Source organism: Bemisia tabaci, chromosome 3 (genome assembly GCF_918797505.1).
Source record: "Bemisia tabaci chromosome 3, PGI_BMITA_v3".
NCBI lineage: Eukaryota > Metazoa > Arthropoda > Insecta > Hemiptera > Aleyrodidae > Bemisia > Bemisia tabaci.
This window is the reverse complement of record NC_092795.1, coordinates 8,752,659-8,779,794: the sequence shown is the minus strand read 5'-3', so window position 1 is coordinate 8,779,794 and position 27,136 is coordinate 8,752,659. Positions and strand designations below refer to the sequence as shown.

Below are 27,136 nucleotides of genomic sequence, written 5' to 3'. Positions count from 1 at the left end.
TACAGCGCAAAGAGCACTCAACCCCTCTCGCGGTGCCTCAGTGCCTTACCCTTGCCCTTGCTACCCTCCACGCCGCATCAACGGGGATTTGACTCATCCTTGCCCAGGGACCCAATCGGCACGCGCTGATCATCCAACCCTTTCGGAGGCAGTCCAGGGTTGCCAACTTCTCGCGAGTGACACAGTAGTCCCTATGAAAGTGAACGGAAAATAATCTTCATATGATTTTCGAAATCGGCGCATGCATTCTTCCTCCGTCCCCTCCTCCACCCTTCGACCCCTCCCCCACCACTACTCTTCTTTCTCCTCCTCATCCTACTGTTGCTACTCTGCTTTTGAATTTTAACCGGCCACCATTTTGAACCGGTGTAAATACAGATTTGAACTTTGGGTCAAAAGTTGTCTCTCTTATTCAGGCATTTTCCAACGATAATAAACAAACAGCGAGTTGTTGCTTGGAGGAAAAAAATTAGGGTCCGTATTTTCTGTTCTCTAGTTCAAAATTATAAGTAAGGGCCAAAAACTAACCACCTTTGACCGTGGTTCAACTGCTCTAAAATTACAACTAAACAGCTTAATCATTACAAGAAAGTTACCACGCCGGGACTTTTGAATCACACTGTAGTAAATGAAGGCATCTAAAAAGGACGGTATTAAATTCAAATCAATCTCACTGTCCAACTTCCGTGTGTTCTTAGTCACGTGACGATAGTGCATCCAGTTAGATATTGATATCATGAAAAACGTCACGCGGAAATTCACAAAGTAAGTTTGACGTCACTTTTGACGTCAAGAGTCTCAACCATCAGATGACAGGTGTGCGTGTTTAAAAGGAAGGGTGGGGGCGGGGCATAAAACAAGGCGTCTGTGGCAATTGAATTACCTGAATTTGAATGATTGACGTAAACTTGTTGACGTCAATTGACGTGATTTTGTTGACGTCAATTGACGTGATCATGTTGACGTCAATTGACGATATTTTGTTGCCGTCAAGCGCAACATATATGCCAAATGGCAGGTCAGTGTTTTTAAGAAGTGTTCCGCATGAGAAAATAGGGTCACCTATAAACGTTAAAGCTAACTTTAGGAGAAGCGCAGTGGAAAACATTATGGTTATAAGGGCCTACATTCGGTTTATTGGTGACGCCGGTGTCTCACATCCACGCTGGAAAAAAATTGTTGAAGCACGTGTTTATACATAGAAGAACTGTCTTTAATTTCAAGAAATTTTTCGGCTCATAAATATTTTTGGCAAAAATTTTATTTAAAAATTTTTATTTTAAGGCGCACTCAAGATCGCCAAGACGGGAAAATGTAGGAATCCCTTCAGAGGTTTTAACGCAGGGTAGAAAAGTAGGCGCACCGACAAATCGTCGTTCCCCCACGAAAGAACGTAAGTGCATTTCAATATTGCCAAATTTCCCCTCGCAAATTGTATTTTTACAAAGAGAATCTTAGGCTTTTTGGACTGACATTTTCACTGATTTCTCCTCTCATCTCGTGCAAAAATCGAGAAAACTTTGGACAAAAATTGCGTTGGTACATTCGTGTAAAACATTGAATTGCCCGTGTCGATCTTGCAACCTCGAGACGTCACGTTCATTTGTGCGGGAAATGATGAAGTGAAAGTTTTTTGACGCATGGAGACCTTATTATTCATAAATTTGCCAATACTGGACCACGACAGTTTGCAGATTTCCAGTGACACTCATTTGTTTTTTAACCTACAACTTATTCGATCGGCAAAAAATGCGATTTGCAATGAGTGCGATACGTTACAGCTGCGAGTGTGGCAATGTTGCGAAGGAAGAAAGGTCTGTAAATTCTTTTTGAGGGAAAACTTTGCTAATCAAGTAACATTACGCAAAAATGTGTGACCGTAGAAAAAGTCCTCTCTATTCTAATAAAATCATTTTTAAGACGTCCGATGGACGGGGTGAGAAAGGGATTTAAGACGGTTGATGGGCTGGGGGAAGGAAGGGGAATTCAAACTCCGTAAGTGGGAAAGCTCTCAATGGCCCAATGGGTTTGTGGGCGCGCAGCGCCCCGGTGGCTTGGCCGCGTAGCGGCCAGGGGGCGGACCCCCTAGTTTCAGATATATTCGTATTTAACGGCTCGCATTTGTGCTTTGACTATAACTACGATCGGCGAAAGACGCGATTTGCAATGAGTGCGACTTATAATGGCTGAGAATGTGGCATAGTTGCGAAGGGAGGATGATTTGTAAAAACTTTTTAGGGGGAACTGTGCTAATCAACCGGAAGTTGCCGTTGCTTATTTTCAGGTACGGTGACTGAAAGCTGTCCCCAGATGCGGGAACTTTGAAAAAACATGTTTCGAACTACGCAAATTGCGTATTAAGTACCAGTTGTATAACTTTTCTATGGTGACCATCGGATTTTTGTGCAATTTTACCGCCAAAAAGTCTGTTCGTACGGCTGTATCTTTTGCGTGCAACAGACTCATTGGGAGGAAAAAAAAAAAAAAACTGAAAAATTCGTGGAAAAGCTGTAGGAATTGAACGTGTCAGCGAGGAATTTTCAAAATGCGGTTAGTATGAATGAAAATACTTTTTCATAGGATTGCAAAAAACGATCCCACCCTATATGAGGCCTCCTAAAGTCAATGGCTGTATGGCGGATGGGAGTTAAATCATTCACCAGATCACCCTCCTCGGAATATGCTCACTTGAAATGCAAATGGAATGAGGAAAATCAATATGACTAGAAATATCTGCCAGGTTCCATTATCAGAAAAATATTAAGTCTAGAAGCTCCGTTGTCATGTCTTATTAAAAAACAGAGAAAATAAAGGGGAAAACGGAGCCGAGCATTGCCTTTAAAAATAATTATGTCGCTGTCAAGTATACTTAAAAGGGAAAAATAGAAGATCGGTACAGATTCTATATTCAGAAAAATAGAAGATCGGTAGAGATTCTATTATCAGAAAAATATCGAGTCTAGAAGCTCCGTTTTCACATCTTATTAAAAAAAATAAAATGAAGGGGAAGAAACGGAACCGAGCATCGCCTTTAAAAATAATTATGTCGCTGTCAGGTATACTTAAAAGGTAAAAGTAGAATATCGGTAGAACATTCATCGTTGAGTTGCACTATTTACTGTCAACAGACTTGAAAAAAAAACGATTAACACACGTTGATCACTCCTCTAAACGTCTTACTCTCAGTGTTGAAAGTTGAATTTTGATACAGTTTGAATTTTGAAGGATATTACAACATTTTAAACGTTGGCACTTTTTTTACCTAAAAGTGATCATAACGTATTGGAAATTTTAAATAAAATATACTCGAAACATTATTTGATTTGAATCGTTTTAATTTCAAGAGCTTGAGCTATAAGTAAAAGAAAATCCATTCTGCTCCTCTTCTAAACCTACCTGTTATTCACATAACTATACTGAAAAAAGTACTTTACTTAAATAAGACAAACATGATTGGCTAAAACAGCAGCATAAAACTTAACTGATCCACCCTCGCACCAAGCTGAGATACTTAATTTTAAAACAGGATGAAAAATAATATTCGAAGATCCAAAAATCTTACACATTTATCTAATTTGACGGAGATGAGAGCAATTAGTAATTTCTGTGGCAGAATGTATTTCCACTCAAAAAAATGTCTCTATAGATCACAAAACACAGAACCGAAAAAAGGACGCCTCAAAAAGTGGCCGCTCCTTAAGTTCAGTGCTCATGCAATTTGAGCTACTTGGGAGTTATAATAGTTGTATCACAAATTCCGGTCCCTTTGATGCGCGTGTTCATGCAGGTGCTACAAAACACACTCGAAAGTAAGTGGTACGCATAATTATTGAACGGTCTAGTCTCTTGACTGTCATTGACTTTGAGCTTCATGCAAGTTTAAATAATTGTACAATTACACCTTTCAGGAGACGTTCTCAACCAAGAAAAGACAGGTTGTGCAAATACATAAAGAACAAACCCCTTGCAGTATTTGATGCCGTTGTGTAGAATAACCCACGGAGGATACTGATACTATTATCATTTTGAAGATATTCTAGCACTGCTGTTGTAACATCGAGTCTGTTCAATTGTCTAACATTATCACGCAGACTGGTCTAGACTGTAACATTAATAATCTTTAAAATGATGCAAGAATCATTTTGCATGGTGTTTTGACGAGACCACAGATATTAGAATTCCTCGCATGATGCAGAGAAATGTCTACACAATTGCTTCCGAAGATTTCCGCATCAAATTTTCATCTTATACTCTAGTATGTGGGAGTTCACATCGATCTTCGATCAAAAAAATGATGTAAAACGCCCATAATGTTAAGGAACATATCTGATTGGTCCACAAGGCATTATGAAGTCCTCTATGTACGTTATTTTAGAGAACTTGGTTCGTCTTTTCTTTGTAATAAAGCATACACAAACGGAAATGAAGTTTTATTACTCACCATCTAGTGCACAGGAAACATTAAGGTAAAAATTCCAGTGAATTCCTGGAAAAAGTATTACATTATGCGTATTATTTTTATGTTTCTCGCTTCGTATGCATTTTTAACAGTAGGAATTTTAATCTTAGGTCATTTTTCATTTGCATTTAGTCGCAGGTCTAATGATCATAGACGAAATATCTCGTATGTAAAATGAAATATGGGAATTGACGCACCCCGGTTGAGCCCCACAACGCCAGTATCCTTACGTAATCCGGGTTCATTGACAGAGTGGCTTTTGCTCATTGGTTTGTCGCAAACTTCAGCTAGAACAAAAAATCGTCATCCTAATCCTGAAGGACAAATCATCATGAGAGAATACCACTGCTCGGTCTTGAAACTCTAAAAAAAAACTTTTCATGAACATTATCCGATGAGAAAGAGTGATGTATGTTGCAACCAGCTTATCCACGCCAGCACATGCTCAAATTCACGAGGCATTCATGGCGAGGAATGTTGGAAATGTATTAAACTGAAAACGAAGAATACTGAAAAAAAAGCACGAGGATGAATTTTTCAATCTGTTACTGCAATAAAAAATACGGCTGCCAAATGTCTCTACGGATCCGGGTGTTTCCTTGGAAATTTTAAAACCACCTAGTGCGACACACACACTCCACACACCAAAGAAAAAAAGAAAAAAGAAGGGAAAAAATTCTTTGAAGAGGATCTTTGGATGAGGTGAAAAATGAATTTGGGAAAAACAAAAGGAACATTCTGCGCCACGTAGCAATGCCGTAACGGAAGGTAAGGTCCGAAGGTAAGAAAATCCTATGGAAATATTTTGAGGGAACAGATTCCGGTCAACGGGGTTCAGACTCCCTGCCCCCCCCCCCCCCCAGCTACTTCAATGGCATCACGCTCAACATGCAATGCATTACGCAAAAAAGGGGCCGACTTTTCAGGCTCATTTCAGAAAAAAGCATCCATGTCATTCGTTTTCCTAAATACAGATAGATGATTTTCATGGCAATTCAGATTGGCGCCTAATCATAATCATTCCTGGAGGTGGAGGCCCAATTTGAAAGCCCAACAGAGTACCCGATTACAAGTAATTATCAGGCAGAAGCCGCAAAAAAACCCCAACAGGTGATTCGAAGGACGCCATTTTTTTTGTCAGAGCGGCGTGCAATATACGATCGACATTTTTTTCGAATTTTGAGATCGCACTTATGTTTTATGAGACTGAGGAATTCATATACCAAATTTGACAAAGAAATTCAACGTAAGAAAGGCAGGGAAGATGCAAGCAGGGAATAGAGAAACAATTCGAGTGCAGTTTCGATATCAGTTTCGAATGCGATATTTTTCCTCTGAAAAAACCCTGCCTTTATTACGTTGAATTTCTTTGTCAAAGGTACCTACGTAAATTCTTAATTCTCATAACTACAGAAGTGCGATCTCAAAATTTGAAAAAAAAAAGACAAGAAGTTGAAATTATGGAACGAATAATCTAAAAATAATCACAAAAAATGGCGTCCGTCGAATCACCTTAATAGCTACTTTCGGTCGCTTTTGTGACGGAGGTGTGCAGTGCTTTTTTGAACACTCTGTACCTCCGTGGGGTTAAAAAGGTACGGTACTGGGAATTGAGAGCCGAGGTGGATCGAGCGAGATTGATTTGCGGTATGATTTTTTTATGCAAAAGCATTTTAAGCCGCGTATTGATCGAATTTTAGCAAGACTCCTCTTGTCATTCCAGTGTCAAAACGTAAAAATTACTGTCACAGTTAAACTCATAAAAATTGAAGTCAAGTTTCATCTAAAATCGAATGTATTTAAATCAAAAGAATCTGTATCCATTGTGGCTGGCGAGACGTGAATATGATCGATTATTGATATTTACCCCATTTGAAGCTATGGTAAAGAATCGATTATTAAGGTGTTGGTCGCGAGCACCCTGTTTATCGATCTATTTCCATAGATTTAAGTGGCAGATCAATTGATATATCGCAAAGCACGCCACTTCACTGCGATCATACATGTAGTCTTATTGATCTTAAGGACTCATGTCGAAATGTGTAAGGTTCTCTTTATGATTTAAACACGAGCGAATGGCATCTCTCTTTAGAGAAAATTTCCCTCAACGTCGTGGCCTTTGCACAGTTAGAAACTTGGTGCCTATACTCCTAACTTTATTTGCGGTGAAAGTGCAAAAACTCGAATCTCGGTTCCCGACTCTGTAGTCTTCCAGTTATTAGTTATCTATTGTGATGGGAGAATATTCAACGTCTTTTTTCAACAAAAAAAAAGTATTTGAATTTTATTCTTTGTGTGAAGGATATTTTGTGAAAATTTCAAGCAAAAGTTTTTGCGCGATTTCCTTTAATTAAACAAAAGGGGAGGGGAGATTTTAAAATGCCGCGAACAAGATTCGCGTTTTTTGCAGTTTCAGTAGCATCGATGTGTGACCGCGCCCCTGAAAAAAGGACCTGCTGGATGTCCACGGTCCCTAAATTTTCAATGGAACGATGGGTTGAGTCGAAAAATAGGATTATGATAACCCAATGGAAAACCTCTTCGAATGTTCTAAAGAATGCTTCGAGTTCTTTTTTGTGCAATTACAGAGCGTAAAGTTACAGCATAATCTGGCAAATTTTGCCCTAGACACGTTATAAGATAAGAATTATTTTCAACATTTTTTCCTCGATAATTGAAAATATGGCTGTTGCTTATGCATACCACAGACAGAAGAAAATTTGCGTGATCGTTTGAAAATTAAAAGCAATGATTAAAATTGTCGAATGATTTGAGTCTGAAATTTTTCAGTTATCTCACGATTATAATCTAATTGCCATAGGTATACTCCTGACTTATGGGGAAAAAATATGAAGAAAAATAATAAAAATAAGCTATAAAATATATTTAGGAACTATATTTTATTGATTTACATTGTATTAACATTAATTAGACAGCATTGGACATCAAGGAGCCATTTATTGAGTCACAATATACAGGGTTATTCAAAAGTCACGCACCACTGGCCATGAAGGGGGTGGCCTTTTGAAATTGGAGTTGCACCCCGCCCCCTCCCCCTGAGGGGATCAAAAACTGGAAAGTACCTAAAAAAGTTTCCCTCTTAATATGAGGAAAAACGTCACAAACCGCAAATCGATATCTCAATTAGAACTAAAGTTACGGCCATGCAGTGGTGCGTGACTTTTGAATAAACCTGTATGTGCTATCGCGTGAAGGTATTTTTTTGGCTTACCGCAGTTCAAGAATTGATTATAAAATTAAAACAAATAGAGAGTTCACACCTTGGCTACTCAACCGAGTAGAAAATACTTTCCTCAGGGAATAACAATATTCTGTCATATTTCTGCGACTGCTGTCACCAAAATTGTCGCCAGCTACATTTTTGGCAATAGTAGTCGCCTTGATCTCTCTTCGTCTCTGGACTGACCCATGCTTTACTGGATGTAGAACCCCGTTTAGTCAAAGGCGGGGATTAAATCAACGTCACTTAAAAGCGGTGCGATATCGTCTGATTTCTTATAGAGGCCGTTGGAGAGATTTTTGAACAGAAGGAGAAGACCGATGAGCAGAAATACGGCTCCCATGACGGACACGCCGAGGAGGAGTTGGCTGACGTGGGCTACCCCGATGGAAGCTCCCCAGACCGTCCAGGCCAGCCGTGACGTCATCGTCATCCTCTGCTCCAGCCACAGCACCGGTAGTGTTACCGTGGGTAAATTCCGGAACATACTGAGAAAGAACATCAAAGTTGTGGAGTGGCACATTAGTAAACTGCGCGAGTAGGCACACTGATCAAAAATTGTAAAAGCACGTATAAAACTTTGATTTCGCATACATTGTCTCAGTTGCAAAGTCTTGTTCCTTAAAGACGCTTGTTCACAATGCTGCCGTGCTATGGAAGAACGCTGTATACACCTTCAGATATTGCTAAGTTTCCTTCGATTGAAACCGACTTCTTTAAGAAAATTGTGAAAATTTTGTGAAGACTCAAATTCCTTAACATTTTCCAAAAAACCCCTCACAAACGTTCCCTTGTAAAAAATTAAATTGCTCAGTTAAATTTGGCAATAGCTAATGCGGCTTGGCTTCTTTCTGCTAAACGCGGTCCAAATGGCAACCCTTTTAGCTTCAGTCCTTGACATTTTGAGAAATGATTTGCCCATCATAGGTGGCATTTGTAGTACTGTTCATGACAACACTGGGAGCGTAGTTTTCGGACCTCGTTGAGGATATGGACGTATTTATGCCAAAAAGAACTATGTGCATAAGATTTGCATGTTACATAGTTCCTTAGCATAAATACGTCCATATTTAAGTTTGATTAATGGGATCGTCAAAATTATGTCGTGGCGTATTTTTTCATTCGAATCCTTTAGGTCACTGAATTTCAGTAACATACGGAGATAACTCTCAGTCATTATGTAACGCTTCAATCTATAATTTTAGAAACTTAGCAAATAATGATGCATACTTACTTGATTAGGCCTTGTGTAGGACTAGATTGAATGTTTATTTGCAAACGTGCGTTCACAGCTAATGGGATGCCAGTATCCTGGAAAAAAGATCATTTAAAAATAGGATTGAGTTCAAAAGATTCATCAATTCCGATGGCTCAAGTCAGAAAATTCATAACTTCGTTTGTGACGTTGCAATTCTCTATTCGTGATCCATTTTTTTTAAATTTTAAAGCAAACTTTCACATGATTTACCTTGTGAAAATTTTCCTTGTTATCAAGAAATAACTGGGATCAAATAGAACGCTGAATCCTTGGTGATTTTACCCTTTTCTTAGTAAGTACACCGAGATTTTTTTTTCAGTGTGGTGAGCTGCATTAGACACAATGTAAAAGTGGGCGAGATTCCTTATTGGGAAATGATAAAGCGGGATTTTACATAAATCAAACGGAACAAAGCGCCAACTGTATATAGCGCTCATGAGCCGTGGGCATGGGACAAGAGCGTTGAAGACAGGGCTCATCAGTTAATGCGGCATCGTTAAGCTTGTCCAGCCCGGTCGTCGACGCTGACGTCACTTGCGCCTTATAAGTCCCTTAATGCTTACGGCCCTTAACAAATGGGCCCACCCCTTCATTTTCACGTGTCTTTGGTTTCGTTTAGCAGAAATACGTCCAATCAAAAGGCGTTGAAACATTCAGATTACGTACATTTTGCAATGAGGAACCACTATTTCCGCCTAATTTTAGAAACAACATAACAGCCATTGATTTCCCCACGCAGATACGTGCTTTTATGGAAGAGCCAGAGATAGTGGTTCCTTATTGCAAAATGTAATAAATTTAGTGCTGGGCGTAAAAACTCTCTCACCTGCTCCAACGTAATTTTCAACTGATGCTTCTCTGCGGACGGAGAGAGGCCCTGAACGGCTGTGACGTAAGCCGGGTCAGCCTGATAGAAGTGCGGGAAAGACACCAGGGCCGGTGCCCCAAATCTGCAGGAGGACAGACTTCTGACCCCGCTAGGCATGGCTTTGCCCTCACTCCAGTAACAGCTGTTCCCGGGTTCCAGCGTTCCATTGTCGAAGACGTTTTCCCCGCCGATGAAAGTTACGCCACGCAAACCCTGAACCGAGACTTCCTTGCCACTGTTCCGTAGATCTAGAGAGCTTTAACAGACAAACAAACAAAATGCTAAACACGCCTTTTTTCAACTCGGCTTCATGGAGTGAAGTGGCCGTAGCGTTGGCCCTATGGTCATGGCGCATGGCGCTAGCCCAATAATCAAGACGGCCCAGTTTCGTTTCCCGGCTAATTGTAAGCGGCCTTTGATACCATTGGTCAACTCGGGCTGATTGTACGGTAGGGACTGAAAGGGGACGGGGCCATAACTAGAAAGTGTTTTCCCTTAAAGAGTATTTGAAGTGGCAGAAAAAATCTAAGGCCCAGTTTCATTACCTCTCGACACAGAGTTGAACTTTGGTTAAAATTTGAAAAGCGCGCATAGCACCTGTCGAATTCTAACTGAAAATTATGACTCTCAGTTCCAAAACGTCCCCAGGGTTGAATTCTGGGCTAAATAGCGTTTAAAGTTTTGCTTTGACAAGAGATCAAATTTGAACAAATGAAGCCATAGAACCCTCAAATCGTCGTTACCCTCACGAAAAAACTTATTTACATTTCTATGTTGCCAAATTTCCCCTCGCAAATTGAATTTTCGCCATGAGAATCTTGGGAATTTCTAGCCATAAATTTCACTGATTTTTCCTCTGATCTTATATGCGATAAAAAACGTCACAGGGACCTGGTGCATCTTTGTAAAAAAAAGGAATTCTTCGAGTCAGATTCGCAACCTAAGAATAGAATTACGTTCTTTCGTCCGGAAAACGACGGAATGTCACAAGTGCCCCATTTTGCAGCAAACGTGCAGTTTATTTCACACTCGTCGCGGGAAAAGAAGTATGGTAGGCATGACTACAAATATACTTGATTTTGATTTTTCATAAGTAAACCTTCAAGTGGAGGTATAACCAAAGTCGCCTAATAGGATGTATCACATCGTGGTAAATATTTTGAATGAGATGATACATGTTATCGCGACTTGATTAACTTCAAGCGGTAAAATCCTAGAAGGCTGCTTAACTTGACATTCGTTATATCACCCACCCGTAACTCAATCACAAAAGAACCAATAAGGTCTTCGCAGCAGCCAGACCACACTACATAACTTGTGTCGTTCGCCACTCCTCTGACCTCCTACTGACGCCTGGATGCAACTATTCGTGTTCCTCAGATATGCGTGTTGCATATGGGAAGCATTGAAGGCATTCTTGCTTTTCATGTCCTCGTGGACGCTCCAGTTGCTGATACTCTGTATGGCGTCAATCGGAGGAACTTCAGTTTGACGCAAGGAATATGAGACTACTCGGTACTGTCGGTGAAAGTAGACTAGTTTTACTGATTCATACAAAAAAAAACTGCATGAGAGGCTCATGTCTGCGATATAATTGGAGGGAAAACGCTAGTTTATGTCATTTGGAATTGAACAGGGACGACAACACACACAGAAGTGAGCGCGGAAGAGATATGTTATCTTTGTTTGCAGCCGAAGTTCAATTGGTCGTGGAGAGTAATACTGGCATGACGTAGCCACCAGAGGAGTCAATACTGCCGTGCTGAGAGAAAACGGTGTATGAACCTCCGGCGTTGCGAAATTTCCTGTGATGGAAGACGACTTTCCCAGTAAACTTATGAAAATTTTTCCTCCAATTTTACAGATAATTTTGTTCGCAATTTCACCCAAAGTTCCTGAAAATTTCTGGGGAAAATATTCATAAAGTTCCTCAAAAATAATCATTTCAGTGAAGGAAATTTGGCAACTCTCGAATATTCATACGGCGTTTTTCCGTAGCATGGCAGGATGGACGTAGAACTGTGCGTGCGATATTAAACCCATCGATGCCCCTCGGCAATGACCTGATGACCGTTGAGTGACGAAATGCGTGTTGTTAAACTCCAGTGGATCTACCCGATTTCTAAGATGGCTGTCCAAAAACATGCCCATCAACCCATTGAGGGTTTGGATTGCTGGCAGGCGCAAGACATATGATTTTCCATTCTTCACATTTACACTTACGTCAGAATGACGCATCGCCCAGCAAAAAAAGTCGGTAATTCAGATGACGTAAATCGCAGCCATTTTTATTGGTGATTTTGTTGGGTTTGACAAAACATCTTCAGTGCGCGGCGCGTTTGAACAGGCTCAACTCGACGTGACAGGCAACTATCGATGCATTTCTGCGATTCTTGTAGATTTATTTTTACTGGTAGTATTACTTGGATCAAATACGATACAATACAAGATTTTCTGTAAAAATTATGAATTAAGTTAGGATATACATCGGCGCACTTGGAGGAATGTGTTTGTGTGTCACCACGTCTAGAAATGTGTGTAAATAATTGACAAGGTGGTGCTTTACTGAAAACGTGCAGATGAGGTATAGACGGTTCAGATGGTAAAGGAAAAGGGATCAGTTACATATGAGGGGCTTGGAGGAAAGGCGCATAAGTGTAGTTTTTGAAAAAAAATGAGGTATTCATGAACCCAACAAAACTAGTTTGAAAGTATATTTTGTGAAAAATTCACATCTGAAATCCAATTTTAAAGAATCAAAAAGAGAGTTTAAACTTCTTTTTTACCACAAGGCTCCATGTGATTTTGATGCTTCAAACACGCATTTTTCGAACAGTGGCATGGCGTGCTTTGCGATACATTGATTGATGTGTCATTTAAACCTATGGAAAAGGATCGATAAACAGGGTATTCGCAGCGAACACCTTAATAATCGATCTTTTACCGTACGTTCAAATGGAGGAATATCGATAATCAATCATGCATGCCCTGCCACGGTTTCCGAAATAGCAAAAACTGCACTTGTCCTGATGTCCTCCTTGTCCTCCAAACCCCTAATGTGAAGTTTCAAAGACACGGACGTTTCGTTTGAGACGAGCTCACGGTTTCCATATGCTTTGCACTGCAATCTCAGATAAAAAGGTTAAACTTATTTGAAACGTGTAGTCTACATAAGAGTGCGGCAATGCAGAACTTCATGTCTAAAATAGTAAAATGGCCTTCAACGCAGATTCATTTCGGTGAAAAGTTGCGAGTGTAGCCAAGGAGGAAAAAAATAGACCACAACGAGAGTGAAATTTTAAAAGTACGTATCCCGGATTGCAGCAGTTGAGATTCCGCGACATATTTCTTCCAAGTAAAGGCAAATGAATACAATTTTTCTTGAAACTTTCATCAGCAGTTCTTCCTCTTACGAAGTGCAATTTTTCCTGTCGGAATGAATATTCGAGGGTTGCCAAGTTTCCTCCAATAAAATGCTCATTCGTGAGGAGTGTCATGAATACTTTCTCTTGAAATTATCAGATAATTTAGATCTGATTGGGGAAAAATCCTCTGAAAAATTGGAGGAAAAATCTTCACAAATTTCCCTAAAAATTTACATTTTATCGTAGATTTGGCAACGTCTAAAGGCTCATACGGCGTTTTTTCCCAAGCACACCGGTATACTGCCATGCTAGGAAAAAAAACGCCGTATGAGCCATCAGACGTTGCCAAATTACCTTCGATAAAATAAGGATTTCTAAGGAAAACTGTCAAATTTTTTCCCCAGATTTTCAGAGCATTTTACTCGCAAACAGATTCAAATTATCTGAAAATTTCCGGAGAAAATATTTATTACTCTCCTCAAAAATGAACATTTTATCGGTGGAGACTTGGCAACTCTCGAATGTTCACAAGGCGTTTTTGCTCATAGCACGACAGTATAGTACTGGGCTGCCTCGTCTAAAATCGATTATTTATAATCGATTTTTAAGAAGGGAAGCGTGGTATTGTCAACTTGCGAGAATCACTAATGGCTTCCCTTCAAAAAATAAAGAGAGCTCGCGAGTTTTGAAACATCGCAATAGAGGCGCACGTTCTTAAACTTTCACTGCAGTATTCATCGTTCATTGCTCCGAGGATAATTGGACTCGTCAATCAAAAGGAACTACTTTCATGCGACATGGGCCCTACCATGCGTATATTCTTACGGATCTCTGGGCCCATTCCAAAATTTAGATAGTTCCTTTTGATTCGAATGCGTCCAATTGGGCAAATATATTACCTGCACAGATCGGTAACGAACAAAGTGATATGAGTTTTTTTGGCCGAGTCGAGGGGCCAGATTTCGCCGGTTGTGCCTCTCACTCTTCCGCACTCGCCTCTGAAGTACTCGTACGCATTGTAGTTCCAGGCCTCCAAATCCCCGAGACTATTCAAATCATCTGCGCCGGTGTCCACATTCGACACGCCGTCGAATTTTGAAGACATGTTATGCTGCAACAGAAATATTTTCATCATTCGAAACGTCCTATCCACCGTATAGAATACTAGGAGGGCGACGCCCCTGGCCGCTGTGCGGCCAAAACCCCAATGGGCGCGAAGCGCCCTCAAAGGCCCGCTCCATGGGCTCCCGTTAGTAAATCTACCAAGAACGGGCTCATTTACTTCCTCCTCTATAAGAAGGCGGAGAAATGGTGCTGTGTCCACACCATTGCGCGGGGCTAGATTTCCTTAGCTTTGTTTTCCTCGCGAAATGGTGCGGCGGACCCAGCACCATTTCTCCACCTTGTCACACACAGTTCCGGCCATTACTTAGTTTTTTTCCTCCAACCTCCTTTGAATCGTTGCAAAAGTTAATGCAAATGGACTGAGTTCAACAGAAAGGAACCGAGCCACATCAGCCGTGGCCAAATTTAAAAATGAGAAATTTACTTTTTTACAAGAGTTTTTTTGTGCGGATTTTTTTGAAAGTTTCAAAGAATTTGCTTCGTACTTTGCAGACAATTCACTGAAATTTGCACAAAAATCCGCACATCCGTTTTGACGTAAAAAATTAAATTGTCTAATTATTGGCCTTAGCCGATGTGGCTCGGTTCCTTTTTGCTTAATGCGGTCCAAATAGGCTAAGTAAATCTTCAGAACGAAGTGTGACAAAAAAGGAAAATTTAGATTGTTGGAAGAGTAGTTTAAGAGGGCATGTATTCGAAGTCATGCCCAAGCAATTTGTCTGGTACGGTCAGGCGGCCATGTTAGCAGGATGACGGAAAAGAGGCTGCCAAAGAGGATGCTTGATTGGGTTCTTCTTAAGAGGAGGCAGGAAAAACACAAGGATGGCGGCAGGAGGTTTTGCAAGCATCGAAGGAGTGCCAGCTCCCCGAGAGGCTTTGGTAGACTCGAGCGCCAGGAAAAGCTGCGAAAGTAGCTCATAAGTATCAGCTCAAAACTATGAAGTTTCAAAATCAATGTAAACGGCAAAGAAGTGTTTGTTTTCGCTTACAAAAGCTTTTTTAACGCGTAACTTACCGGATAGAACCAGCCAAAATGCGATGATCCCAGTGGATTTGGGAGGGGTCTTAGAGGTGTAGGAACTTTGTCCAGAAGTTTCAATAATGGGTCGTCATAGCCTTCAAATAGCAATTGGCGAATGGGTCTCTTCATGTACATCTTGGATCGGAAAACTTCGAGAGCAATTTTGATCTCTTCTTGCGCTATCAAGCCTAGGTGTCCATCTTTCATCAGTGAAGCTATGGTCTGAAAATTAAAAGGCAATGAAATAGACTCATCTCTAGGTTGAATGCCGTGATATAAAATAATATTGACGGTTTAGGTGGGAAAATGCGCATTTCCAAAATTTAAAATTTGTAATTCTGTTCCGAACCTCATTACTCTGTTTCCTATTTTCCTTCTTCTGCTTCTTTTCCTCTTCTTTTTTTTCTGCTATTTAGCGCGTGTCTTGTTTTTTTTCATTATTTCGAAAGAAAACAAACAATTGTGAATTTCTATGAAATGTTGAATAAGTGAGGTTCTTATAAAAGTATGCCAAAAAGGACTGCTATTTTTTACTTATGTTAAAAACAATTTATTTGTCATTGCAGATTGGTGCTTTAGGATTAGTAGTATGGCTTGGATTCAGACGCCAAGGAAGGAAATGCACTTGCATTTGGAAATTACTAATGACAAAATTGAATCAAACTGCATATTAATTGCTTCAAAAAAATCAAAAATGCTCTAAGTATGCTCCCCGGATTTCCCTTACGCCCCCCCCCCCTCCCCCGTTTGAGGTGTCTGGAACCGCCAGTGACAGAAGCAGACCCGGAACTGTTGTATTTTAAGTAGTGTAAAAGATCTAACCGTAGCTCAACACTCCGCTAATGATGCTGCCTAACTCAAGTACTGCAAAACTTAGTTTTAAACAAAAAAACGTGGTTGCTGAACTGGAACTGAGCTCACTCAACTTTTCATTCGCAGTGATTTTTCCCTGCCTTTGAGAAGGAATCTTGAAATATTTAAGAGATATGCATTTTCAATCGAATGAAAAGAAACTTTCAAAGAATAATATTTTCGGCGGCTTTCCAATCGCCCTGCACACGGAGAAAAAAACTTTGTGCGTGGGACCCGATGTTTAGGTCATATGGATCTCTGAAGTTTTCGGATTGAGCATCTGAACACTTAAGGTCTAGCTGCCGAAGTTCAGGTCGAACATCTGGAACCTCAGTTCTTACATCTGAAGTACTTCAGATGTGAGAACCGAAGTACTTCAGATGTAAGAACTGAAGTTTCAGATGTGTGATCCAAACCTTAGCAGCTGGACCTAAAATATTCAGATGCTCAATCCGAAAACTTCAGAGATCCATATGACCTAAACTATAGGTCCCACGTACGAGATTTTTTTCTCCGTGTACACACTGCACCACATCTGCCAAATGTAAGGGCAATTTACTTCTTTATATGAAAACGGGTTTGCGGATTTTTTTGCAAATTTCAGTGAATTTCCTGAATAGTACGAAGCAAATTCCTTGAAATTTTCAAAAAAAAAGCTGCGTTCAAAAAAATATCAAACGTTCTCTTGTAAAAAATTAAATTGTCCTGTTAATTTTGGCAATAACTCATGTGGCTTGGTTCCTTCCTGCCTAACGCGGTCCAATTGTCTCTAAAAAATCATCGATTTCCGATGAAATTCCAGTTGATATGAAAGCAAATCAATTCTGCGAAATATTACGTGGAAACTGTTTTTTCAATCGACCTTTTTTTCTGAGAATTCATAAAAAAATCAATGCATACAACGAGCTGAAATGCAAAAAATTATGTTCAGGGCCACGTTCATTGCACGTGCAGCGACAAATTGCGGCCATACCATTTACTTGTTTTCCCCAACAGACTAACATACATTTGTCGCACCTTTTCCTGAGCAAAAAGTTGGAGTTTTTTGCCTAGTCACTTCACGTGCGACTGACTACACTGTAAGCTGAAGTAGACATCCTACTGAACTCCGCTTTTCATATTTTAACTATCTAGCGGATCAAAACTGTTTACTTGGCATAGGGATTATTTTGTGTTTACTAGTATTATACTTATTCGATCTAGTGCATGACTTTTCACTTACACGTTTCCGGCGTCTTTTACGTCCTGAGAGGTACAATGAAGGACTTATGGATGACCCCATGGATGATACTCTCTTGTAAATGAATCCCCTCTGAACGCACTGCTGCGTTTATTTGGGATTTTCAGTCTAATGAGATACAAATGTCGAATTGCTAATAATACTCTCGTATATTAACACGCTGCTGTCGTGTTAAATTTGGCATTTTTAGCGAAGCGTCAGAATCGAACGGTGTTTGCTCATTACACGACGATGCGCTTTTCTTAACACACCGTTCTCAAGTCATAATAAAAATTTAATTATAATTCACTTTTTTTAGCAGTACGTAGGGGGCCTGCTTCAGATTTTACTGATGCTGAATGATTTCAACGAGCGAGTCCGATTCTCTGATGTTGGAAACACTGTATTTTCTAGATTTAAATGTAGAATTTCGGTAAAACAACCTGTCTCGATAAATGGACGCATTTATGTTGAAAGGAACTATGTGCAAGTGGAAAGATGGGGTGTGCTCGTGCATTAAAAACAACGTAAAAGTGGATGTAGCTCCTTTTGAGAAAATGGAAAAGCGGGATTTTACATGAAATCAAAAAGAAACTGAGCGTTAACTCATGAGCCGTGGACATGTGACAAGAACCTTATGGACAGGGCTCATGAGTTAAAGCCGAGCGAGAACGACAATGAGGACAACTTCGTTGGCCCTGACGTCACTGGCGCTTTTAAATCCCCATTCATTCTTATGGCCCAAGCACTAAAGAGCACACCCCATCTTTCCCCTTGCACATAGTTCCATTTCGCATTAATACGTCCAAATGTTGATTGCAATAAAGTAAAATAAAATTTAAAGGACGAATCCCGCAATGTAGCCGACTGGAAAAAAATAACGAAGTTCTATGTTTTGAGCCGAGGACTTGCTAAAATTATTTTTTTATATATAGTAATCAGCCTCTTACATGTGTCGCATGCAATTAGCAATCGCCAGCAATGTGCAATGGGTTTACATGTTGTTCCGATAAATTGCAAAAATGTGAATCGGTATATGAGGGTTTGATGGGTAATGACCTTCAATAATAACGCAACCTCGGTTCGGAGCGCCTTCATTTGTTTTGATACTGCACGCTTTGTTTTGGAGTTAGTTTAGTTGCCTGCCCGATTCGAACTCGATTAAGATCATGGTTTTCACCACTACTACCATGTTTTTACGGAGGGAAAGTGTCTATTTGCATTGAAGGCAACAAAATCAACACTCTAATCCTGTTCCTTTACTGGTGGATTATAAATTGCCGGCGATTGTTGATTGCCTGCGACATATTTGTACTTTCTCACTACTCTCACTAATGCATGGATCAGTGGTGACTCTCGAAAGTTGGCAACACTATTTTTCCTCCATTTAAATGTGTGCAAAATAATCAATTCTTGGTGAGGCAGCTTGCGTTACCTAAAATCAATATTTTAGATGGGGTGACTCTTGAAATTGGCAACACTGTTATTCATCCATTTAAATGCAAGTAAAATAATAAATTCTCGGTGAGGCAGCTTGCTTTACCTAAAATTAATATTTTTAATGGATTTAAATTTATGGAATACAGTGTTGCCGACTTGCAAAACCGCAACTGGCATGGCTGCATCGACCATAAATTGTAGCAGAGGCACCGCTCGTTTGAAAATTATCGGCGGCTAGAAGGATATTTTTGAACGTCAGCGGCTTGGCTTTCCCGGCGAAAATAATACGCAACTTTGAACTCATTCCTCGAGGGTTACACTGAAAAAAAAAATTTGCTGAATTTGCCTTGCACGCGGGTATTTCATGGCATGGTGTAGCTAAAAAACGAACGTGCATAACCATGCAGGTAAAATCGCTACACAAATTCAGCTAACTTACACACACGCGTGTAGGTGATTTTGCTCTCTGAAAAGCTACGTCTGTTACCTTGTTAGTTATTCTTCCGTAAATTTCGCCATTTTTCCGTAAATTCCGCTATTTCAGCCTAGCTATTGAGCTATTTTTACTGTTCGCAAAGTACCAATACCAAAAAATGCAGTTACACTTCCAAGCCACTCGATGCAAGATTAACTGCATGAAGGCGCGCAGATGTAGCAAATCGGTGTAGCAATTCGTGCTAGTCGTTCACTTGATTCAACACCGTGCACGGATAAGAAAGCTTTACGAAGTGTAGCAAATTTTGCTCCACCCTAAATCGGTGAATTAGCAATCCTTTCTTTTCAGTGTAGTATATTTTAAAACTCCCGAGAAATAAAATTCTCGTGAACTTAAGGCTTTCTACACTTTTCAAAAATCCTCCAACTGAAAATCACCCGCTCGACAGCCCAACAGGGATTTCATAAAAAGAAGGAGAGCTGATGAGGAAAGTGCCGCGAGCCGTCAAGTTAAGATTTCCGAAAACTGTTTTTGCCCTTGAAATATACTGATTCAACTGCACAAGGGCAGTGAGATATGAGATTTACGAGGTAAACGAATGAGAGAAAACGAAAAGCAGAATGAATGAAAAATTATTACAAATGTAATAGGATTGACGGTGGTGACTACGTCATCGAGTGACGATACGGACATACTTCGCATGAAAACCCACTTGCGGGTTTGTTTGTACGTCACTGTGTGATTTTTGTTCCAGGCCAACACTTTTTTCGTGTGAAATTCCCTGAAAAAAAGAAATAAAGAAGAACATCACTAGGGAAACTGCAAAAAGCGTGTATCTCGCTTTGCAACTCTGCAGATTTCTTGCCATGGTTCGATTTTAAATTGAAAACTACTCGTCATTATTTTTCGAGGGTTTTCTCGATTTTTCTTCACTATGTGAAAATTCAAGCAATAATGCTGGTGTTTCCTTCTTTGATATGTTTAAATGTGAGTGACAATTTCGAATCACCGCTAACGAAATGCGTGTTTTTTGGGTTTGACCGACGATACACCACTTTTATACTGATGGACGCACATTTAAAATCTCACATCTACCGTTTCTTATCCGCCTCGGTATAAAAACTGAATTTTAAAATGCATCGCGAAATTTAAAAGTCTCGGTTCCTTTATATTCTTAAAGACAAACCGTTCCGTGTTTGAATCTTTTGAGATACCGATAGATTTAACAATTTGCCAGGATCAGTTCATACGGCCTATGATGGTCTCTATGTTCAATTTTTTTTAACGAAAAAGTAAATAGAGTAACGCCTTGAAACTTTCTGGAATATCTCTGGTGGTCAAAAATGAGCTCACATATCATTAAGTTAAACGCAGGTTCCTGTTAAAAAAAAAAAAAAAAAAAAAAAAAAAAAAAAAACACACATACGCATGAGAGGAAAGTAGACAACTTTCTGATATGAAAAGGCTAATTCCGATTAAAGCCAATCATGTTACCTTCACTATTCAAACTGAAATACATTTTAGTAGACTGTGTCCAATGGATACATTTTTTGAGATGATTACTGAGACCAATTTCTGTAATTACGACTTTTTCTCTCTTCTACGCTGCACTCATATCGATAGTGAAACTGCAGGAATCGCGTATCTTGGTTTACGGCGTTGAAGACTTAATTTTCTGCGTGGGAAACTACCAACCGTCATTTTTTAGAAAAATTCGATTACTTTTATTCTTTGTGTGTGATTAATATATTCTGTGAAAATTTCAAGCCATGAGTCGGGTCTTCTTTTGAAAAATGAAGTGGGAACGGAAATTTTTAAACACTGCAACCGAGATATACATTTTTTCAGTTTCACCATCAATATGTGCAGCTGCCAGCATACGAAGATCGCTAGGCAGCAGAAGTCACGCCGATTTTAGAAGATGCAATCCTGGTGATGTTGAGTTAAAAAAAATAATACCCACTCACGATAATTTCTTGGTGAAAAATGGTATAATCTTCAAGACCTTAAACTTAAAATATTTGATCGTCTTGGGCTGAATGCAATGCAGAATTTTGTGTAGAGTGGCATTTGTCATAGGTCACTTAAATTTCCAAAATGAACAGAATATTTATTTGGCGAGTAATCTAGCTTTCGGTGAAATGCACTTAACAAAATGTGTTCTCGTCACCATTCATTCAATTCCCAGTAAATTGAGTCAGATTTGAGGCCAGACCAGGATGCGTTTTATCATCCTCGGAAGATACGCATCGCAGACCCCGGCTGGCAAAGTGATTCCAGATAATACCACTCGTACAACACCATATGTAATGCATCTGTTTTAAAATTACATGTAATTCCTGTGAAACTACATCACCTACCTCGATTGCGGTACTACAAAATTTTCACCTCTTCGTTTTTTTTTTGGTTGTTTGTTTGTTTGTTTGTTTTTTTTTTTTTTTTTAAAGAAATACTGCCAGACATTTTTGCCCGAAATGTCCACAGAATATTTTTGAAATTTTATAAGAATATCGGGAGATAGAGGCATATTCTTCGATGAAATCCAGCCCGCTATGATAGAATACAAGATTCTCAAATTACGTAAGTACAAGAAGTGATAGGACATGACCAAACAGCGAATGTAAGCTAAAAACACTCGTAAACAAGGCTGAAATTCAACACGGAAAAAATAGTCGTCAAAACTAGCCGCTGGTTAAAATTACGCCAGCTACCTTGCGGTAGTTACTATAACCACCGGGTTAGTTGTGTCCACCACCCACCGCGGTAGTTACCGTAACTACGGCACGGTAGCTGACGCATTTTCAACCAGCCGTTGGTTGTGCCGACAATCCTAATTTTTCTAATATTTTCTAATTAAGGAAAACTTTAGGGGGCGGAAGTCCATTTTTTTTCAAGCTGAAAATGAGCCTGTAATCACTCAAAATATCTTGTTTTTCCCCCACTCTTCTCTTCCTTTAATTTTAGCTCTGTTCGTTCACCCATATTTTCAGATTTTACTCTCCGATGTTCCCATTTCCGGTCAATTTAATTAGTGTATCTTCTCCTGGTTAACATTTAATACCTGAATACATAAGGTCCTCTTTCTATGAACCTCGGCTTTTCCTGTCCTGCCAAACTTTGCTTAGGATTCATCCAGTCGAAAAAGTAGAAATCCATGTACAATGGCACAGGAGTTTCTTTCCATAGTCCATAATTAAGAGAGCTCGACGTTAATGCTAATTGCTGAAACATAAAAGGTATAATTTCATGGTAGAGAATCTTTCGGAATCCATTTAATAATTTATTAATAAATTATGAGCAGTGACGCACGTAAGCACAAAAAAGAGAAGGGTCTAAGAAAACAAAAATAAAATATATTTGAGTTTCCTAGGCCTGAAGTTAATCGATTGAGACCCCTAGTTTTAGGCGAGAAGCAACGATCCCAAAGGCTTTTTGCGCAAAATAAATTGTATTTTTTGAAATTTTTTCCGAGCAAGCCAGGGGTGTCGTTTCAGGTTATTGCAGGGCCGGGTAAAAAAGTGACGCGGTATTTTTTTTTTTTTTTTCCGGCTCAGCTTTTTACCCTGGTGACACCGAACTCTTTTCCGGACTCTTTCTGATGATTTTCCCGCTTTAATAAAGTCCATTTTACCGACCTGGTCACAATAATATGGAACCTCACTGGGCCAAAGTTGTTGAAGTTCTTCCGGGGAAACAACCAGAAGTAAAAAGCTTCTCGTTCTGATACCACACGATTACGTGCACAGTGCAAATCACCCAAAAAATAGTCGATTTGGACATAATAATGAGTTTTGAGATCAACGACGGACTCTTGGTAAAAATTGCCATACTTTGATGAATGTTTCGAGGAAACAAATTATCTTCACCCAATAGTATTGTACTGCCTCATAAATGGACGTATTTCTATCAAACGGAACTATGTGCATAATGACATGAGCCCTATTATGCACATATTCCTATGGGTCTCAGGGCTCATGCTTTAATGCACATAGTTCCGTTTGATAGAAATACGTCCAAATATTAGACCAGATTTACAACAAGGAACTATTCTGCCGTACTAAGGGAAAACGTCGTATGAATCATCAGGCGTTGTCACATTTCCTTTAATAAAGCACGAATTTCCTGGTAAACCTATGAATGTTTTTCGTCCAATTTTTCAGATAATTTTATTTGCAATTCACCTAACCTTCCTGAAAATTGTGAGGAAAAGTATTCATAACATTCCGCAAAAATTATAATTTTACCGATGGAAATTTGGCAACTCTCGACTGTTCATACGGCGTTTTTCCTTAACACGGCAGTATGGCCTGCTTTCTTTGCCCACATCAAATACAAAATGTGGTCCAAATCAAGTTTACCTACGTATTGTAAAAATTACCATATTTTTCATGTGATTGGAAAAACCTCAATGCACAGAGAACTAGAGTACCTGTATAGGGAGAGTACCGACAGATCTGAAACTCCGAAAGTCCATCAGGCCTTCACCGATGCCTCTGCGGATAAAGTTAGGGCCCAAAAGGGCAGCCAACCTATGAATTTCAATTATCCAGAGCGATTTACTGATACTATTGTTACGAGCCGTCCTTTATTAAGCACGTGTTTGACTCAGTTTTTGCATAAATTTACTCAATTTCGCGGAAGAACGCTCATTTCTGTACATTCTTGGCCATCTTGGTTAGAATTGGAATCTGCAGACTGGCAGTGAAATTTTGTGCGTTAGAAGTTGGTTAGAAGGGTGGCTGCACTTTTGGGCCCTAAGCCCTCCATGAACCGATCTGTCGGTATTCTCCCTTACAGGTACTCTACAGAGAACGATAGCAAGTAAGTGCCTAAACGCAGAATCAAAAGACAAACAGAACACAAGCAATGATTTCAATATCGATTACGTAGTAGGAACCATTGACCTACTCTAATGCCTGACTTGAACGTTGACCAAATGATTCTCCTCCTCGCTCAGCCTTTGAAATCGACATCGATAAATCATTTTCATGATAAAATAAAGCCACAAAATTCTATGTTATCGTAAGAAACCATTCTACGCAAAAACAAACGTTTCCTAATAGCCTTTGTCAGTTGGTTCACTGAACCCGCAAGATAATGTACACATTAGGCAGCGAATGGGTGCCTAAGTTATTCAGTGTTTGAGCAAGACGTGAATATTTTTTTTATCAATAAGGGAAACTTGAAATCGCATTAACATACGAGCACACTTTTCATATATGTAAAAAAAATATTTACCATCCAATCAACCATTAATATTATTATTAAATGTATATAAAAGAAAATAGTGCACTGTGGATCCATTTCGTGGTTATCGCGAGTACGCTGTGCTGATGTCGTTTTTGTGCCGAAAATATGAAAAGCTATCCAATAATAATATGTTTCAAGTGGATTGTAATAAAAAGTGATTGCGAAACAGTAGGAATATAAAAAAAGGAAATAATATGTGCTCAATTCAAAGAATTCAACAAACCTCCTTTAGTTTCTCATCTATCTATTATTTTTAACACCTTTACCGCCTATAATCGTTCGTTCAAATTCTGTTTTTATTATTGATGAAGTTTTTCCCCCGCTAATTCAACTTCAGATTCGCATTAGATTGGCTGGCTCGAAGTTCCGCGATTATTTTCAATTTTCGTCGTTTTTCGGTTCGGCGACGAAATTTTTTCTAATGGACTACTGGTCGTGGTAAGCAATAAACATCCAAAAGTCATATGTCTCTATTGAAATTACGAGCAGCTTTTGCGATAGATCGATTGATCTGTCAATCTCTAAATCTATGAAAAAGGGTCTAATATCAGAGCGTTCCCAACGAGTACCTTAATAATCGATTCTTTACCATAGTTTCAAAGGGGATGACATCGATAGTCGATAATTACACCTCGCCTCTGCACACAGAAAATGTTGAACGCCTCTGAAATATCCATGAGTAACTCGTGAGTGAAATATTGCAACTTTTGGTTTACATATAGAATCAGTTGATTCAACTTTTCCCACTCGCACAAAGGAACCAAACTTAACATAAGTCCAATTGACGCGCGTTCAACAGAAAAGTACCAAACCACATAGAAGCTATTGCCTAATTTAACTGGGCAATTTAGTTTTTTTTGAGGGGGAGGGTTTCTGCGGATTCCTTTGAAAATTTTGAGGAATTTTCTTCGCACTTGGGAGAAAATTCGCACGAATATCCGCACATCCTTTTTCATGTAACAAATTAAATTGCCTCATTAAATTGGGCAGAAGCTGATGTGGCTTGGTTCCTTTCAGTTTAACGCGGCCCAATTTCTCATTGAAAAAATAAACTCAAAGACAATTTGACACAGTTTTTGGGTTGAAATAATTATTCCACCCCTCTAATTTTGATTTGTCCGGAGGAATCCAGCAACAGCAAGACATTTTTTAATCATAAGGCGAAGCCCACTGTTGCCAAACCTCATGAATATCCCCGGAAATGAGAGTGGTGAACTTACCGGCTGAACTAGGTTGCTGAAAAAAAAGGGCCAGAACCGGTCGATAAGCATGCCTCCGAGGAGGAGGCATATCCCGAGGCCGAGGAGGGTGCCCCCCAAACACCGCAGCACCATGCCCCCACTGATAATGTCACGCCGCGCACTGGCTACGACACGCTCAACACTCGCAACGCTTTCGACGATAGTGCTATCCACTGATTATTGGGTCAGTCAGCGTCAGAATTTCGACTCGGAGGCACCAATCGGAAGTTCCTTATCAGTTAAAGTGTGTTAAGGTGAATAGCGGGAGTAAGTAAATATTCAGAGAGATATTGAATCGAATTCGCTAAAATATTTGTCTCACTTTGAATTTTTGAAAACGGGTCCAAAGGGCGGGTCGAAAAGTAACTTTGAAAAATGCATATTTCGTCACCTTCCGGCCAATGCACTATAAGCGCCATGCGACGTTTCAAAATTTCCACCGCCACTTTATTTTTTACAGATTCATTGTTCAACGAAGCCGTCTGGGAATTTCACTGAATTTTCTTTGTGCTACCGATAAAATTCCGTGCAATTTTCGAACAGATTGAACCAACAATTTTTCGTAAAAAAAATGGCAGCGGAAATTTTGAAACGTCGCATGGCACTTGTGATATATCGGCCGAAAGGTGACGATTTTGATTTTTATCCCTTAAAGTACTCGGGACTTCCTACGGGTGTCGTAGAAATCAAAACTCATCATACGTGATATCTATCAGATTGGGCGCCAGGATTTTCAAGTACGGTCAAAACAAGATAGGTAGAAAGTTATTGACATTTATATGAACGGATTATTTTTTCTATTTTTTAAAGGATCCTTTACGCCTGGAGGCGCATTTCGACGGTGAAACTACCAAACCACGTATCTCGGTTTGCGACGTCGCAGACTTCCCTGTCATACTTTATTTTTTAAATGAAAAACTCCTTAACGTCCAGTCTTGAAAATTTCTGTGATTTTTCCTCTTTGTGCGGAGAAAGTTCTGTGAAAATTTCAAGGAATGATATTGATTTGGTCTACTTCAAAAAAATAAAATGTGAGCGTAGATTTTTAAACACCGCAAACGAGATACGTGGTTTGGCAGTTTCACCGTCGATTTGTCGTTTCCAAGATGAGGATTAATCTTTGTTCTCAGGTTGCAAATTGACTCAAACAATCCAATTTATTATTAAAATATACGCGAGAAATTGTTCTAAGATTTTGTTGATTTTTCGTGCGTATACAGACAAAAAATTTATGAATTTTTGGGTAAGAATGACCGGGGATTGCCCGATGCCGCCCTCCGGGATCCCGATTTCCTCCCGGCTGAAAGAAAAAGAATACTACAAATAATTGGCAACGTCGCAGTGATTATGACCAGAAATGT

At 39.6% G+C, this 27,136-nt stretch overlaps 1 protein-coding gene across 1 annotated transcript; it reads right to left on the bottom strand.

Moving 5' to 3' along the window:
- Positions 1–7,322: 7,322 nt before the first annotated feature.
- LOC109030958 (protein croquemort) lies at positions 7,323–25,957 on the bottom strand. The gene is made up of 8 exons (XM_072297715.1): positions 25,755–25,957; positions 22,346–22,506; positions 19,924–20,065; positions 15,332–15,559; positions 14,091–14,302; positions 9,785–10,082; positions 8,935–9,011; positions 7,323–8,188 (listed from the first exon to the last, which is right to left on the bottom strand). Exons 1-8 carry the CDS (start codon positions 25,866–25,868, stop codon positions 7,915–7,917), a joined length of 1,506 nt encoding a protein of 501 aa, XP_072153816.1. The 5' UTR covers positions 25,869–25,957; the 3' UTR covers positions 7,323–7,914.
- Positions 25,958–27,136: the final 1,179 nt, after the last annotated feature.

Bases quoted from the DNA above. Each gene is read 5' to 3' on its own strand.
- LOC109030958 (XM_072297715.1), bottom strand. From the start codon at position 25,868: ATGGTGCTGCGGTGTTTGGGGGGCACCCTCCTCGGCCTCGGGATATGC. The intron at 15,560-19,923 runs GTAATAATTTTT...TTTAATTTTCAG, and splicing joins CCGTCAATCCTATTACATTT to ACCATAGCTTCACTGATGAA. The intron at 8,189-8,934 runs GTAAGTATGCAT...GTTCTTTCTCAG, and splicing joins CCTACACAAGGCCTAATCAA to TATGTTCCGGAATTTACCCA.